The sequence below is a fragment of the Mesocricetus auratus genome, unplaced genomic scaffold (genome assembly GCF_017639785.1).
Source record: "Mesocricetus auratus isolate SY011 unplaced genomic scaffold, BCM_Maur_2.0 Super-Scaffold_100691, whole genome shotgun sequence".
NCBI classification, from domain to species: domain Eukaryota; kingdom Metazoa; phylum Chordata; class Mammalia; order Rodentia; family Cricetidae; genus Mesocricetus; species Mesocricetus auratus.
The window spans coordinates 12,203,763-12,218,573 of NW_024429267.1; the positions used below are offsets into that span (position 1 = coordinate 12,203,763).

At 41.6% G+C, this 14,811-nt stretch overlaps 1 protein-coding gene across 3 annotated transcripts in view; it reads right to left on the reverse strand.

Annotated features, from left to right (window-relative positions):
* The window catches only part of Tex9 (testis expressed 9), a 75,493-nt gene that overhangs the window by 42,549 nt on the left and 18,133 nt on the right, over positions 1 to 14,811 (reverse strand). For all 3 annotated transcript variants that reach the window (XM_040739907.1, XM_040739908.1, XM_040739910.1), the window contains exon 2: positions 1,135 to 1,269. In XM_040739907.1, the coding sequence (XP_040595841.1) occupies positions 1,135 to 1,266 (132 nt within the window). In that variant the 5' untranslated portion in view covers positions 1,267 to 1,269. The remainder of the gene's footprint in view (positions 1 to 1,134; positions 1,270 to 14,811) is intronic.

Sequence of the window (14,811 nt, forward strand, 5' to 3'; positions counted from 1 at the left end):
TAATTCTTGGGCAGTTTTGTCTCCCTGTTCTTGTCACAGAATTCTGCAATGTTTTTTCAAAACTTTTTTTCCTGGTATAATTTCTTTGTTTTCTACATTTCTTCCTTGTGTTCTCTTTCTTTGCCTTTAGCAGGAAATCCAAAAAGATCTAAAAATCCCTGTTTTAACAGCTTTTTACTCTGCTATTGAATCCTCCCAGGCCAATAACTTAACTTCTGCACATCTGTGTTCAACATACAAATCTATTGAAGATGAAATGGGGCTCAATTTAGCTTTCTTTCTCAACCTAGGAAAGCAACAAAGGGGGAGGGCAATCTCCTGATTTGAGATCTTTGTAGCACAGCTTCATTATTTTGATATGAATTCCCTAGACATCAGACTCAGACATATTCAAATTTAAGGGCAAATGCACTCCAAAGATAAATATAAATTACTTTGCAATTACTCACATTCTGCCTCTTCTAATACAGACAATTGCGTTGACATATTTTACACAGTGAAAAAGGATACAAATTTTGGTTAGCAATTAACTTTTTATATAACTATGAGATATTCTAGCCCAAAGAGATGGGATATAGACTTATTAATAATTCTTTTTAAATGTTACATTTAAAACTGGGTCATAATTAGTGATTCTTGAAAAAAATCCCCAGCTAATTTTAATGCCATAGCTTAAATAATGCTGAAACACAATGGCTTCATCTTGAAAATTTGACAACCAAATTGATACTAATTAAAGCAACTTGAGCAATTTTCCTATGGTGCTAAAACAAAAATGGGATCTGAAGCTTAGTAACAAATTAGTGTCTGTCATAAAATCAGGTGGTTAGGAGATTTTAAAAGCACACGTGCTATGCAGCACAGAGACGTTCTTCGGGGCATTAAACAGAATGCCATTGATGCAGCTGAGGCTTATAGGAGCTTTGTCCTGAGCTCTATTGGGAACTGAGTCCTGGGTGGGTCAGGAGGAGAAACTGACCTAGTTATAGGATTGTGTCACAGAGTAGCAAGCCACAGTTCATATAGTAAATTCACCAATTCAGATTGGCACTGAATTTCTTCCAGTGGGCCAAGGTAGACAAAATAAGAGATCAAGAAAAGCAGCAATTTGGAATTTCAGAAGCAGACACCTACCGAAAGCTTGAGTTTGTGCAGCACTGGATTCAGCCCTCCTCTTCCATCCTCTTCCATCTGCCTTTGGTTCACCGTTCCCAAAAGAGAACTTGAATCCTGAGCAAGAAACTGATGCAGAAATCCCATAAACATGGCCTGGGATAACAGAGGGATGAGAAGACACGAAAAGTCAGGTGTCTTAGTTCCTCCCCATAAAAAAGCAACTCAAGGGAGAAAGGATTTCTTTTGGTGCCCAGGTCAAGGGACAGTCCATCACAGTGGGAAAGCCAAGCAAGCAGGAGCTTGTGGGGGTCACTCTGCTCAACTGTCAAACAGAGAATGATGAGTGACTCCTAGTGCTCAGCCTGCTCTCTCCTTATACTGGATCCTCTGCCAGGGGAATAGTCCTGCCAACAGTCTGATGGGTCTTGGAACATCAATTACTGTCATCAAGATCATCCCACACTCATGCCCAGAGGGCTATCTCCCTGGTGATTCTCAATTCTGTTAAGTTGACAATTAACTAACCATCTCCCGAGGCACACACAACTCACTCTTAGATCAGAAAAATTAATCTCACCTTTCAACAGGTCTGGTTTCAAATGATAAAAACACTTCCAATTTAGGAAGAAAGGAAAACACTGGTGGCAAGATGGTCAGAAAAACTGAATATAGAGGCATGAATAATAAAAACCCAGAGACATATTGGTGTTAAAGCAGAAGACCAGAAAAACAAGAGTCGGCCACTATATCTTATTCTACCTCAGCCTAAATTCGACTACATCTTCACCAAACCTCAAACACCTGCTCCTGTCTCCTCCCACCTTATATTCCTCTTTAGTGCTGGTATGTAAGGCATGTCATCCCAAGTTCTGGGATAAAAGGTGTGAGCTTTGTTTCTCTTTTAGACTGATTCTCATGTAGCCCAGGGTGGCCTTGAACTCACAGAGATCCCTCTGCCTTTGTCTCTTGAGTGCTGGGATTAAAGATGTGGCCACCACTGCCTGTCCTCTATGGCTAACTAGTAGCTTAGGTGTGTGACTAACTAGTGGTTTAGCTCTGCACTCTGATCTTCAGGCAAGCTTTATTAAATCATAAACAAAATATCACCACAGAATGTCATGAAGAAAATGCCTTTAAATTAGCAGAACTAGGAAAGTGGATGCCAGTAAGCAGCTTGGTCCTCAAGAAGTTATTCATGACATAGGGAGGATGGAGCACCCCAAATGGGGCAGTTTCTACACCATAATTAGCACATACAGAGAAAATGCAGAGAGGGGCCCCTTTAGGACACTTGATGAGTTAAAATTTAAAATTCAATATCAAAGCTATTAGAATAGCTACATTTTCTAACCACTTTATTTGGGTTAAGCATTTTTTTCATTGATCATGTATAATACTCTCATAGCTCTAGAAGGTAGTAATAAACATATTTCTATTTTACATATAAGAAAACCAGCCTTAAAAGTAGTAAACAGTTCATAGTCACTTGGCTACCAAAAACCTACTTTATGTGGAGTGATGGCTAATCTAAATTGTCAATTTGACTACATCTGGAGTTAACTAAAACTTAAGCAGCTGCCACATCTGTGAGGGACTTTTCTTGGTTAGATTATTTGGAGTGGGCGACCTATCCTGGATCTCAATCATTTGGGGTCAGAAGATCTGTAGTAAGTGACCCCTTCTGGAGACAGCCAACGTAAAAGGACATGGAGGAAGGAAGCATGTGCATTGTCTGTTTTCCTTCACTCTCACTGGCAACTTCATCTACCCTGAGCAATTCCTTCACTGGCATTAGATCCTGCTTCTTCAGGAGTCCAAAGTGGATTGAAAGCTGCCAACTCTCTAGGACACTGGTTCTCAAACTGTGGACCATGACCCCTTAGGGGGTGGAATGACCCTTTCACGGGGGTCACCTATCAGATAGCCTATATATCAGACATTTATCATTACAATTAATAAAAGTAGCAAACTTACAGTTATGGAGTAGCAACATAAGCTTCATGGTTGGGGGTCACCACAACACGAGGAACTGTGTTAAAGCATTGCAGCATTAGGAAGGTTGAGAACTGCTGCTCTATGACCTCCCTGGGACTCCAGCACCAGAATGGGACTGCTGAGAAATCTAGTCTCCTGGACTGAATGACAGGATCCTTGACCTTTCCAGCAGCAGACAGTCATTGTTGGATTACATGACAGCCTCTAAGTCACTTTAATAAGTCCTTTTTAAATATATAGATACATGTCCAGTCTATCAATTATGTTCCTTACAGAGTTCTAACATTTAATACACATGGATTCTGGGGATTTGAACTTAGGCCCTATACTTGCAAGGCAAAGAACTTTATCCCCTGAGCCGTCTCCCCAGCCTATCTCAGTTTCTCAGTGTCTACATGTTTACTTTCCAGGTTGGAATATATATTTCTCCAAAGTTATATACATATATGTGCATGTGTAATATATTCATCTGTGTGCATGTTCATGTGTGTTCATATGCATATGTATGTATATGCCTATGACAGCCAGAGGACATCTCAGGTTCCATTCTTGAGAATAAATTCACCTTCTTTGAGACATGGCCTCTCTTGGCCTGGAGTTTATCAACTAGGGCAAACTGGCTGACCAGAGTGCCCCAGGGACCCTCCTGTCTCTGCCTCTCTGGTCCTGGGACTACAATGACATGCTTCTAAACAAACAAAACAAAACATGGGTTCTGGGAGTCAAACTCAGGTCCTCTTGCTGGGAAGGCAAGCACTTTACCGAATGAGCGAGCCATCCTCTTAGTCCCAGTCAATTTTCCTAGTTCTTATCTATACCTTACTGGAATAGAACATGTGGTTTGAATTTCCTAGTATACACATTCCTATTTATATTTGTTCTGAGCATTTGGCTCATACCCGAAGGTTACCATGGTGTTCCCCCCAAGCTATTCTCAAGCACTTGGCCCTAACACTTGGGACAAGATAAGCTAACAAATGAGGTGACAGGATTAACTAGGCTGATGAAAACTACCAAAGGCCTCATAAGGTAGTGGCAAACACTGATGTTGAGTCACCTCAATAGCCTGTGTCCACAGTTTTTTAATATGGTTTGATCACATACAAAATGGCTAATAATTTTTCTGAATATCAGACAATACTGATAGTGCATAGCCCAAACACACATTATAAACCATTTATTTTTCCCTGTCACCACATGACCCAAATACCCATCATAAATCATTTCACTTTCCCCCTACCACCTGCCGGCTGAAGCACCAAGGCAAGTGAAGACACACCTAACAGATTCCAAGGGCCTAGTAGGTGAGGTGCAAGGCCACCCCTTGCCTTGAGAAAGGTGATTCTTAGCTGCATACCAGGCAAGTACATCTTGATCCCCAGGATCCTTTGTTGTAGATGGAAGACCCGACACGGGATTCTCCTACAAATGGTGTGCTGGAGTGTCCTTAGGAGAAAGGGATTAGGATGGGAGAAAGTAGCCAGGACAGCAATGTGGAAGAGGCTGAACAACAACAACAACAAAATGTCAAACAAAGCAATGTCTAAAAGCTGAAATCTAGCCTCAGCCTAATTCCACACGAAACTCTTAAGCATGCCTGAGCCTTGGAATTATCCTCCTCAATGCAAGGGGCTTTGAACCCACCCATCTGTGAGCTATGAGCTGTCTGTCACCACAGGGTGAGAGTCAGTGATGGGCAGGAGACTGGATACACCTTCCAGATGTTTCTGGGTGAGGCAACTAACAGCCCAATGTACTTTTCTGGAGTTGAGTGCAGCTCTGAGCCAACTTTAGCCACATGGCGGCAGCCTGTGAGTAAATACGCTTTCTTCTACCACTCATTCAGAATTACCTTCCTCCTGACAAGCACTCTCGGAGGCTAAGGTTTATCTGATAGAATATCTCAGGTCTCCAATGCTCAGAAGGCTAAGGCTCTCCCAGGCGGTGATTGTGATTTTTGTCTACACACTGTTAAAACGGGGCACGGGAATAATAAGAAATGTCCCAGTAGGTTCCCTGAATGCCAATCCCATTTCTTCATGCCACTGTGTGTGTATCAACATTCTACCTTTTGGCTATGATCAAGGTCAATGATTCCTACCAATGTGTTCATTAGTTTATTTCTCTTTTTTTATCTGCCAGCTGGTACAAAGGGAGAGTGTCCAAAGTGACCAAACAGCAGCTATAGTCTTAAGTTTAGAGGACATCTACCTTCCTTTTTAAAAGGAACTCATTCCCTGCAAGCACAGGCCTTTTAACCCACAGACTCTAAAATCTACAAAACTTGAATACTTTCTCCAAGTGATTCATTTGGAATGTCAAGTGACAGGATCTAGAAATGCCTAGGAGACAAAATTCTGGGCACATCTGTGAGGGGTTATCTGGGTTAAGAGGTGGGAAGCTCCATCATCTTAACTGTGGGCAATATCCTCCCGCAGGCTGGGGTCCCAGACGGAATAGACAGGAGTGAGCTGAGCACCAGCTTCCTCACTCCGTGCTTCGTAACTGAATATGATGTGATTGGCCACTTCAAGTTTCTACCATCATGCCTTCTTCCTCATGATGGACGGAAGCCTCAAACCGTGAGCCAAGATAAACCCTTCCTTCCTTAAGTTTATTTTGTCAGGGATTTTGCCCTGCATAAGACAACTATGTAGCGAGATTTTTTTTCTCTTTTGACTTTTTTTGAGGGGTCCACCACCCAGCTCCCAAATAAATCACACGGGGGGGCTTCTTCTTAGTTATGAATGCCCTGCCTTAGCTTGGCTCACTAGCCAGATTTTCTTTAAGTTAACCCATCTACCTTTTCCCTCTGGGCTTTTATCTTTCTTACTTCTGTATATCTTACTTTCTTTTTTATTCCGGGTGGCCAGGTGGCCGGGTGGCCGCATGGCCGCGTGGCCTGGTGACTGGCCCCTGATGTCCTCCTCCCCTTGTTCTTTTATTGCTCCCCCTCTCTTCCTGGTTTCTCCTATTTATCCTCTCTGCCTGCCAGCCCCGCCTATCCATGCTCCTGCCTGGCTATTGGCCATTCAGCTCTCTATTAGCACCACCAGGTGTTTTAGACAGACACAGTAACACAGCTTCACAGAGTTAAACAAGTGCGGCATAAAGAAAAGTCACACACCTTAAAACAATATTCTACCACACAACTACATACAGAGTTATGCTAAGTGGGAACACTGTTATTCCCATCTTTTGTTACCAATCCTAGCATTCTAGTTAAAAGGGACACAGCACCATCCACTAATCATGACCTGAAGATGTATACAACATGCTGAAAAACAGCTCTGCTTTCTCTCCTGGGAGTCATCTATAAGCCCCCTAGGTAAGGGTTCCAGAAGTCATGCCACTTCATGTTTAGGTGGTTGGCCTCTTGGTGGTAGGTTGTATAACAGGACCATCAGTTTGCATAGTCCATGAAAATTGCCTCATCTCCTCTGAAGTGAGTCTTTTGTTCTAAGGAGATATCACATGAGATCTCATGTCAATAAATCAAAAATTCTGTGAACCCAGAGGACAGAGCTTTCCAAGGCACTGTGAGAAATAGAAACTTATCCATACCCACAGCAGCCACATCAACAAGGGATCTTTGCTCTAAGGTGAAAGAAAGATTTTAGGGATTAGGAAGATGTTGTCAAAGAATATTTTAAAAATTCAGTGGTACAGGAAGAGAATTCTAGAAATCTACTGTATGTCATGTTGACTATAGTTAAAAACAGTATACTACATTCTTTTAAATTGTTACAAGAATAGACTTTAAGTGTCTCTACAAATAAGTGTATGAGGTAATGCATTGTTAATTAGCTTGATTAAGCTATTTGTCCATGTTTGTCAAAACATAAATCCACAAAATTTTTGCTTGTCCACAGGGTACGGTGGTACATGCCTTTAATCCCAGCAACTATGTGCATTCCAGGCCAGTCTAGTCAACATAGCAAGTTCCAGACCAGCCAGAACTAGATAGTCTCTGTCTCAAAAACTTGTTTTGTGTGTGTGTGTGCTTGCCAGTTAAAAATATAGGTTGCCAGGCAGTGATGACACACACTTTTCATCCTGGCACTCAGGAAGCAGAGGCAAGTGGATCTCTGTGTGTTCTAGGCCAGCCTGGTCTACAAAGAGAGTTCCAGGTTAGGCTCCAAAGCTATGCAAAGAAACCCTGTCTCAAAAAACATTATACATACATGCATACATACCATACATACATTAGGGAAAGTAACCAACTTGCCATAAAGTAATTTATTAATCTATTCAGGTAGCATAAAGACCCTCAGCTTTACATTTTAAATTTTAGTTAGTTATTGCATGGCTTTACTCAACTTAATATTTCTTTTCTTTTTGGTTTTTTGAGACAGGGTTTCTGTTGTTTTGGAGCCTGTCCTGGAACTCGCTTGGTAGACCAGGCTGGCCTCGAACTCACAGATATCCACCTGTCTCTGCCTCCCAAGTGTTAGGATTAAAGGCGTTCACCACCAACACCAGGCCAATTTAATATTTCTAAGAATCATTTACATATACTTAACTGTATTTTTTTAACTGACTGTCTTTCTCTTTACTGTAATTCGTTTTGAGATGTTCAAAATAAATGACTGACTGACCTTTGATACATATAGAGGACAAGAGCTTATGGTCTCTCCAGAGATTCTAGTCTTACACAATATCTTTGCTCTTTAGAGACAAACCAATTTCTCAGAGATACCTTGTATTTTCAGAAGTCATTTTCTTTTCATGGGATCACACACAAAAGGTGACACCTCACACTATCTAAACTATTACCATTAATTTGACAGGGTTGTCTCCTTTACTCTATCACATAAAGTTATTTCCATTCCCAAGAAATGTTGTTCTCTTTAAAACCATATGATCTGGGACTGAAGAGAGGGCTCTGGTTAAGAGCACAGCTGCTCTTTCAGAGGACCCATGTTCAATCCCCAGCACCTGCATGGTAGTTCACAACTGTATCTCCAGCACCTGGAGATCTGATGGCCTCTTCTGTTCTCTTTAGGTACTGCATACATGTGGTGTATTTACATCATGCGGTAAATACACATACGCATACAAATTTTTAAAAATCAATTTAAGATGTATAATCTGTTCTGAATTTTTTTCTTTTCCAGAATTTTAATGACATTTTCTAACTGAATAATATAAAATTCTAACCAGATCAGAATATTCTGGCATTCAAAGGTGATCTAAACTGGAGAGGAGAGAAAATGGCTTTGTGTTAAGTAAATTAAGTCATGTATACTTTATAATCTATCCATGGTTAAGGACCGAATGAAGAAACACCTCAGGAAAACCAGAAGAACTGGAAAAACGGTATGTTCAGGTAATTATGAGTGAACTTGTTTATCTGGAGGGCTTGGGAAAAGATGTGCAAGGGTGAAATCTGGAATGGAAATATGGAAGATTACAGCTAAACTGGGAGATGACACATTCTGATGAAATTAAAAGAAAGACCAGGATAGATTCTCACCAAGATTGATGTAGGTTTTATTGCAGAAGGTTCTGGAAAGGCAATGAATGAGCAAAACTTAGTGGTAGTGAAGAAATTTTAGAGTTATGTCCAAGCATGGCAGCAAATGACAGGGGGCATAATAGATGGGAAACCCATCTCAAAACACTTGATGTTTTTGTCGGTTCTTCAAAAAGATAAACATAGGATATAACCATATTTGACTCAGCAATTCTACTCCTAGGTACACACCCAGAAGAACTAAAAACAGATGTTCAAACAAAAACGTGTACACACATGTTTACAGCAGCACTGTTCACAAGAGCCAAAAGATGGAATCAACTAAGGAGTATACAAATAAAATGTGATAGTTCCATACAAATGAATATTACTCAGCCATAAAAAGGAATAAAATACTGATTGATAACAGGGTACAATGTGGATGAACATTAAAGACATTATGCTAAGAGAATACAACAGACACAAAAAGTAAAATTTTGTATGATTTCATTTATTTGGAATATCTATGATAAGCAAATTCATAGAAATAATTGGCAGGTTTGTAGTTATCAAATGAGGAAAAGAGATGCTAAAAAGAAACTCCTTAGTGGGCATGGAGTTGATTTCCAAGGCAATTTGAAAATTGTAGATAGTGTGATGATTACACACTATTTTGAATATACTTAATGCTATTGATTACTGTAAAATAGTTAATTACTTTAAAATGGTAAATTTGCATGTTATTTTATGCTATAGTCTAAGTATTTGTGTCCCCTCAAAATTATATGTTGAAAGCTACTCCTACTGCAGGGGAACTGAAGGGCCTGTGTGGCATGATTAGGTTAGAAGGTTGTGTTCTCATGAATGGTGTTGGAAATCCTACAAAATAGGTCAAGAAGACTTGTTCGCTCCTTCCATGCAAGTGCACATGTAAGGCACCATCTCTGAATCAGAGTCTAGTCAGACACTGATTTGTTTGTACCTAGATCTCAGTGCCAGAATGGGCAGTAATGCAGCATTTCTATTGTTTTTAGACTACAGTCTAAGATATTCCGTAAAGAAATCTGAATTTATTTACTATAAAACAAAACAAGAAAATGTTGACTTAACTGTCAACTGGCAGAAAATGTCAGGCAGAAATGTTTGTGATGCTCATTCAAGTTACCTGGGATACTAAAGGCACTGAGGTCCTGTGGACTAAAGGCTGACATGGGTTACAGTAGAACATCATATGACCATGTTGAACAAGGGAAAACAAGGAAGCCTAACCAGGGTTGGTGCTGGTGACATCTAAGAAAACAGGTAAGATGATGGGGTTTGAAGCCACATCACTCACCACAGCTTTGACAGAAAGACCACTCTATCTGCCAGTGAGGGGAGTATTCACTTGTGCAACCATTGAAACTTACCAGCTGTCAACAGAGATGACATGTCTACAAAAATAAATATCATAGCTAGACTGATGTATCTGACTCGTTATTAGTTTCTAACGCTAATGCTAACCTGGATTGATGCTGTAGGCCAGGATGAAAACTGAGATAATCTAACAAGCAGGGGCAAAGGAAGCTTACAACTAAGCCCAAAACTTAACTGTTGCTGACACTCTCCAAAAATTGTTCAAATACCTAACAAGAAAACTCTAATTTACTACACTTGAGTCCCTATGTGTACTGAATTGGACTGTGATGCTTGGAATATTTGGGTTGTTATCAGTGGGAAACTTGCTGAAGTAGCCAAACCCTCCCTATTGAGAGCTACTACTCTGAACTGCTTTAACAATTTGCAGCTCTCTTTTTAAAAGTGTATGATCCACCACTCCCAGAAGCAATGAGGCGAGTACTTCAGGGATGATTCCTATGAAGGTCAGAGAATAACCAGGGTGGCAACATGAGGCCCCAATACGAAGGAAATAACAAGCACAGCTCCGCTAATGGCACTGGAAAAGCCAGGGCAGTCTGTGCAGGACTTAACCTGAAGCGCTTCAATGGACAGACTAGAACAGAAGACTGAAGATGCATAAATTTTTAAAAAATCTTAAAATGTAGGTTTGACATCTGTAGCAAAAGGCTCAAGACTGCGAACTCACTAACTAGGTGTCACACAGAAGCACGGAAAAAAGAAAAAGCAAAGTCAAAATGCCAGGCTTCCTGTGGCAAGTAAAGAACACGAAGATACGCTTTGTAAGACGCATCAAACAAACAAATTAAAACCCACCACACAATTATGTGCCATGGAAGACCTAGAGGATACATAGGATAGCCATAAGGGACGTGCCAGCAAAAGAAACAAGCTTTGGGAAGAAGCTCTGTGTTGGTTCCTTTTCAGGTTAGAGCTGCTGGTGGGAAAGATAACCACAACACTGGATCACTTATGGCATTGGGGATGAGTTTCAACTGTGTCGCCCATGTGGACAAGCACTAACTAAACCGAATAAAAGCTCAGACTGGCAGCAAAAGGTTCTGACCCACAGCTATAGAGATGTTAATGTGGTGGCCCAGAGTTGTAAACAATGAGTGAATTCACCCAAGTCTAAGCAGTGTAGTATTAGGGGACCAGGCTGTGGGAGTTGTTCAAATGAGGGAAGATGCGTGGGTGGATGTTTGACTCTGCATGGAGAGGGATTGGAAGTTCTGTGGTATGAGGTCAGTAGTGGTTAATTTTGATAAGTGGAACTCAGTCCTATATTCTGATAATCTTTCGGTTTTGAGATTTCACGCTTGGAAACCTGGGGCCACTGGCTCCGAGGTTAAGAACACTGACTGCTCTTCCAGAGTTCATGAGTTCAATTCCCAGCAACCACATGGTGGCTCACAACCATCTATAATGAGATCTGGTGCCCTCTTCTCACATGGAGGCAGAATAGTGCATACATAATAAATAAATAAATCTTTAAAAAAAGAAAAGAGGGAGAACAGGATCCCAACTCCCAGTCTGTTATTCTCTTCTTTGGTGTCCCAGCCATGAGGAGTGCAGCTTCGTTCCACCACTGACTTCATCATGGCGTGCTACATTCATAGCCAACCAAAAGCAATGGGGCCAACCAGACATGACTGAAAGCCTCTAGAACTATGAGCTAATAAGCCTTTTCCTCTCATAAGATGAGTGAGCATCTCAGGTACTTGTTATAGCAATGAAAAGGTATAAGTCGGGTGTTGGTGGCACACACCTTTAATCCCAGAACTCAGGAAGCAGAGGCAGGAGGTTCTCTGTGAGTTCGAGGCCAGCCTGGTCTACAGAACGAGTTCCAGGACAGCCTCCAAAACAATACAGAGAAACCCTGTCTCAAAAAAAGAAAAAAGGTATCAACAAGAGCTAACAGAGAATCCTAGGCAGGATAAATAAAAGTAACAAAAACAAAACCACCTGGAAGTATCATATACAAACTGCTAAAAATAAAGGATAAAGGTAGCCAGACATAAGAAGAAATTTTATGAACAGAGAAATGAAAATCAAAATTAGACAACGCATCAGCAATTATGCGAGCTATAAACAGTGAAAAGAAAGCTGCAGACTGCTGGAAGGAAAGCTTTGTCAAAGTCCAAAGTCAAGTTTTATGTCTTATGGAACTGCTTTTCTGAAGAGCAGGCATTACCACTAAACCTGTACTGCAAAGGAATTCAAGAACTTCAGGACTGGTAAGTGGCTAGATGGTAAAGGCACTTGCGGTCAAGCCAGATGACCTGCACTAGATCCCTAGGGCCCACACAAGAAGAGTCAGGCAAAATGGCACTTGCTTGTAGCCCCAGCACTAGGAAGACAGAGACAGGTGGATCTCTAAGGCTTACAGGCCAGCCAGTATGGCCTACTTGGTGAGTTCCATGAGAAACCCTGTCTCAAAAAACAAAACAAAAACAAAAACAAACAAGACAGAGCCAATGAGATGATTTTGTGAGTAAAGGCATTTGACACCAAGCTTGACAACCTGAATTTGATTTCTAGGACTCATGTGGTGGAAACAGAACCAACATCTAAAAGCTGTCCTCTGACCATCATGCATGCACAGAAACAAATATCATCTAAAAAATAACAGATACAAGGTAGATAGTACCGGAGGAATGACAGCTGAGGTTAACCTCTGGCCCCTAGCAGGCACATGCACACATATACAAAACAAAAACACATGTTTGTGGTGGTTTGAATAAGAACTGACCCACAGTCTCATGTATTTGAATGCTTGGGACCTATTTGGTGGAACTGTTTGGGAAGGCTTAGGAGTTGTGGCCTTGTTGGAGCAGATGCATCACTGAGGCAGTGGGGTCTGAGGTTTTGAAAGCTCATGCCATTCCCAGTTAGTTCTCTTTGCCTTATGCTTGTGGATCAAGACGTAAGCTCTCAGCTACTGCTCCAGCACCATAAATGCCTGCCTGCTACCATGCTCCCTGCCATGATGGTCAGGGACTCTAACCCTCTGGAATTGTGAGCCCCCAATAAAATCTTTTTTCTGTAAGTTGCCTTGGTCATAGTGTTTTATCACAGCAACAGAAAAGTAACTAAGACAATGTTTATATAAAAAGTTGTACATTATGGGACCTCCTAAAACTGAGAAGCCCACAGATTGGGAAAAGATATTCACTAACCCCACATCTGACAGAGGGCTGATCTCCAAAATTTACAAAGAATTCAAGAAGCAAGTCTCCAAAACACCAAAGGATCCAATTAAAAAGTGGGGGACTGAACTAAATAGAGAATTCTCAATAGAGGAGTATAAAGTGGCAGAGAGACACTTGAGAAAGTGTTCAACATCCTTAGCCATTAGGGAAATGCAAATCAAAACAACCCTGAGATATCATCTTACTCCTGTCAGAATGGCTGAAATCAAAAAACACCAATGACAGTTTGTGATGGAGAGGATGTAGAGAAAGGGGAACACTCTTCCACTGCTGGTGGGAGTGCCAACTCCTACAGCCACTATGGAAATCAGTATGGAGATTCTTCAGGAAAATGGAACTCAGTCTACCACAAGACCCAGCAATTCCACTCTTAGGCATATACCCAAAAGATGCCCATTCACACAACAAGGATGTCTGTTTCACTATGTTCATAGCAGCATTATATGTAATAGCTAGATCCTGGAAGCAACCTAGATGTCCCACAACTGAAGAGTGGATAGAGAAAATGTGGTACATTTACACAATGGAGTACGACTCAGCAGAAAAAAACCAATGGAATCTTGCCATTTGCAGGCAAATGGATGGCACTAGAGGAAACCATACTGAGTGAGGTAACCCAGACACAAAAAGACAAACATGGTATGTACTCACTCATATATGGATTTTAGATATGGATCAGGGGAGTCTCAGCCTACAATCCCAATGCCAGTGAGTCTGGGAAATAGGGAGGTTCTCAAGAGAGATGCATGATACCCTAGAGAAGTGGAATGAGGCAAGATCTCCTGAGAAAATTGGGAACATCTCAAGAGGGGAGAGGGAGCCAGGAAAAAGAGAGGGGGAGAAGAGGAGGGGAGAAGAAGACATGGGGGAGCAGGAAGGTTGAGTCCAGGTAAGAATAGAGGATACCAGGATGAGAGATACCATAATAGATTGAGTCATTATAGGCCTGAGGAGAGAGCTGACACTAATGAGACTTCCAGAGATCTACAAGGATAACTCCAGCTGGCAAACTAAGCAATAGTGGAGAGACTACATTAAATGCCCCTCCTTGATGGTAAGATTGATGACTACCTTATATGCCATCCTAGAACCTTGATCCAGTGACTGATGGAAGCAGAGACAGATACCCACAGCTAAAAACTGAACTGAACTCCTGGAACCTAGTGACAGAGATGGAGGAGTGATGAGCAAAGGGGTCAAGACCATGACGGTGAAACCCACAAAGACAGCTGACCGGATAAGGGGGAGCTCTTGAATCCCAGACTGATGCCTGAGAGGCCAACAAGGGACTGATCCAGACTCCATGAATATAGTCTCAGTGAGGAGGCCACAGAAATCACTGGGGCCTTGGGTAGTAGATCAGTGTTTACCATGGCTTATGAATGATCTTTGGAAGCCCATTCCAAATAGAGGGATGCTCTTTCAGCCTGGACACATGGGGAAGGGCCTAGGTCCTTCCCTGGATGAAATGACAGACTTTAGAGATTCCCCCCCAAGGAGGGCCTCACCCTCCCTGGAGAATGATGTGGGGATTGGGTGGGGGGCTCAGGGGCTGGTGGAGGGACAAGAGAGGAGGGATGGGAGAGGGAGCTGGGATTGACATGTGAAGCATGCATGTTTCTAATTTAAATAAAA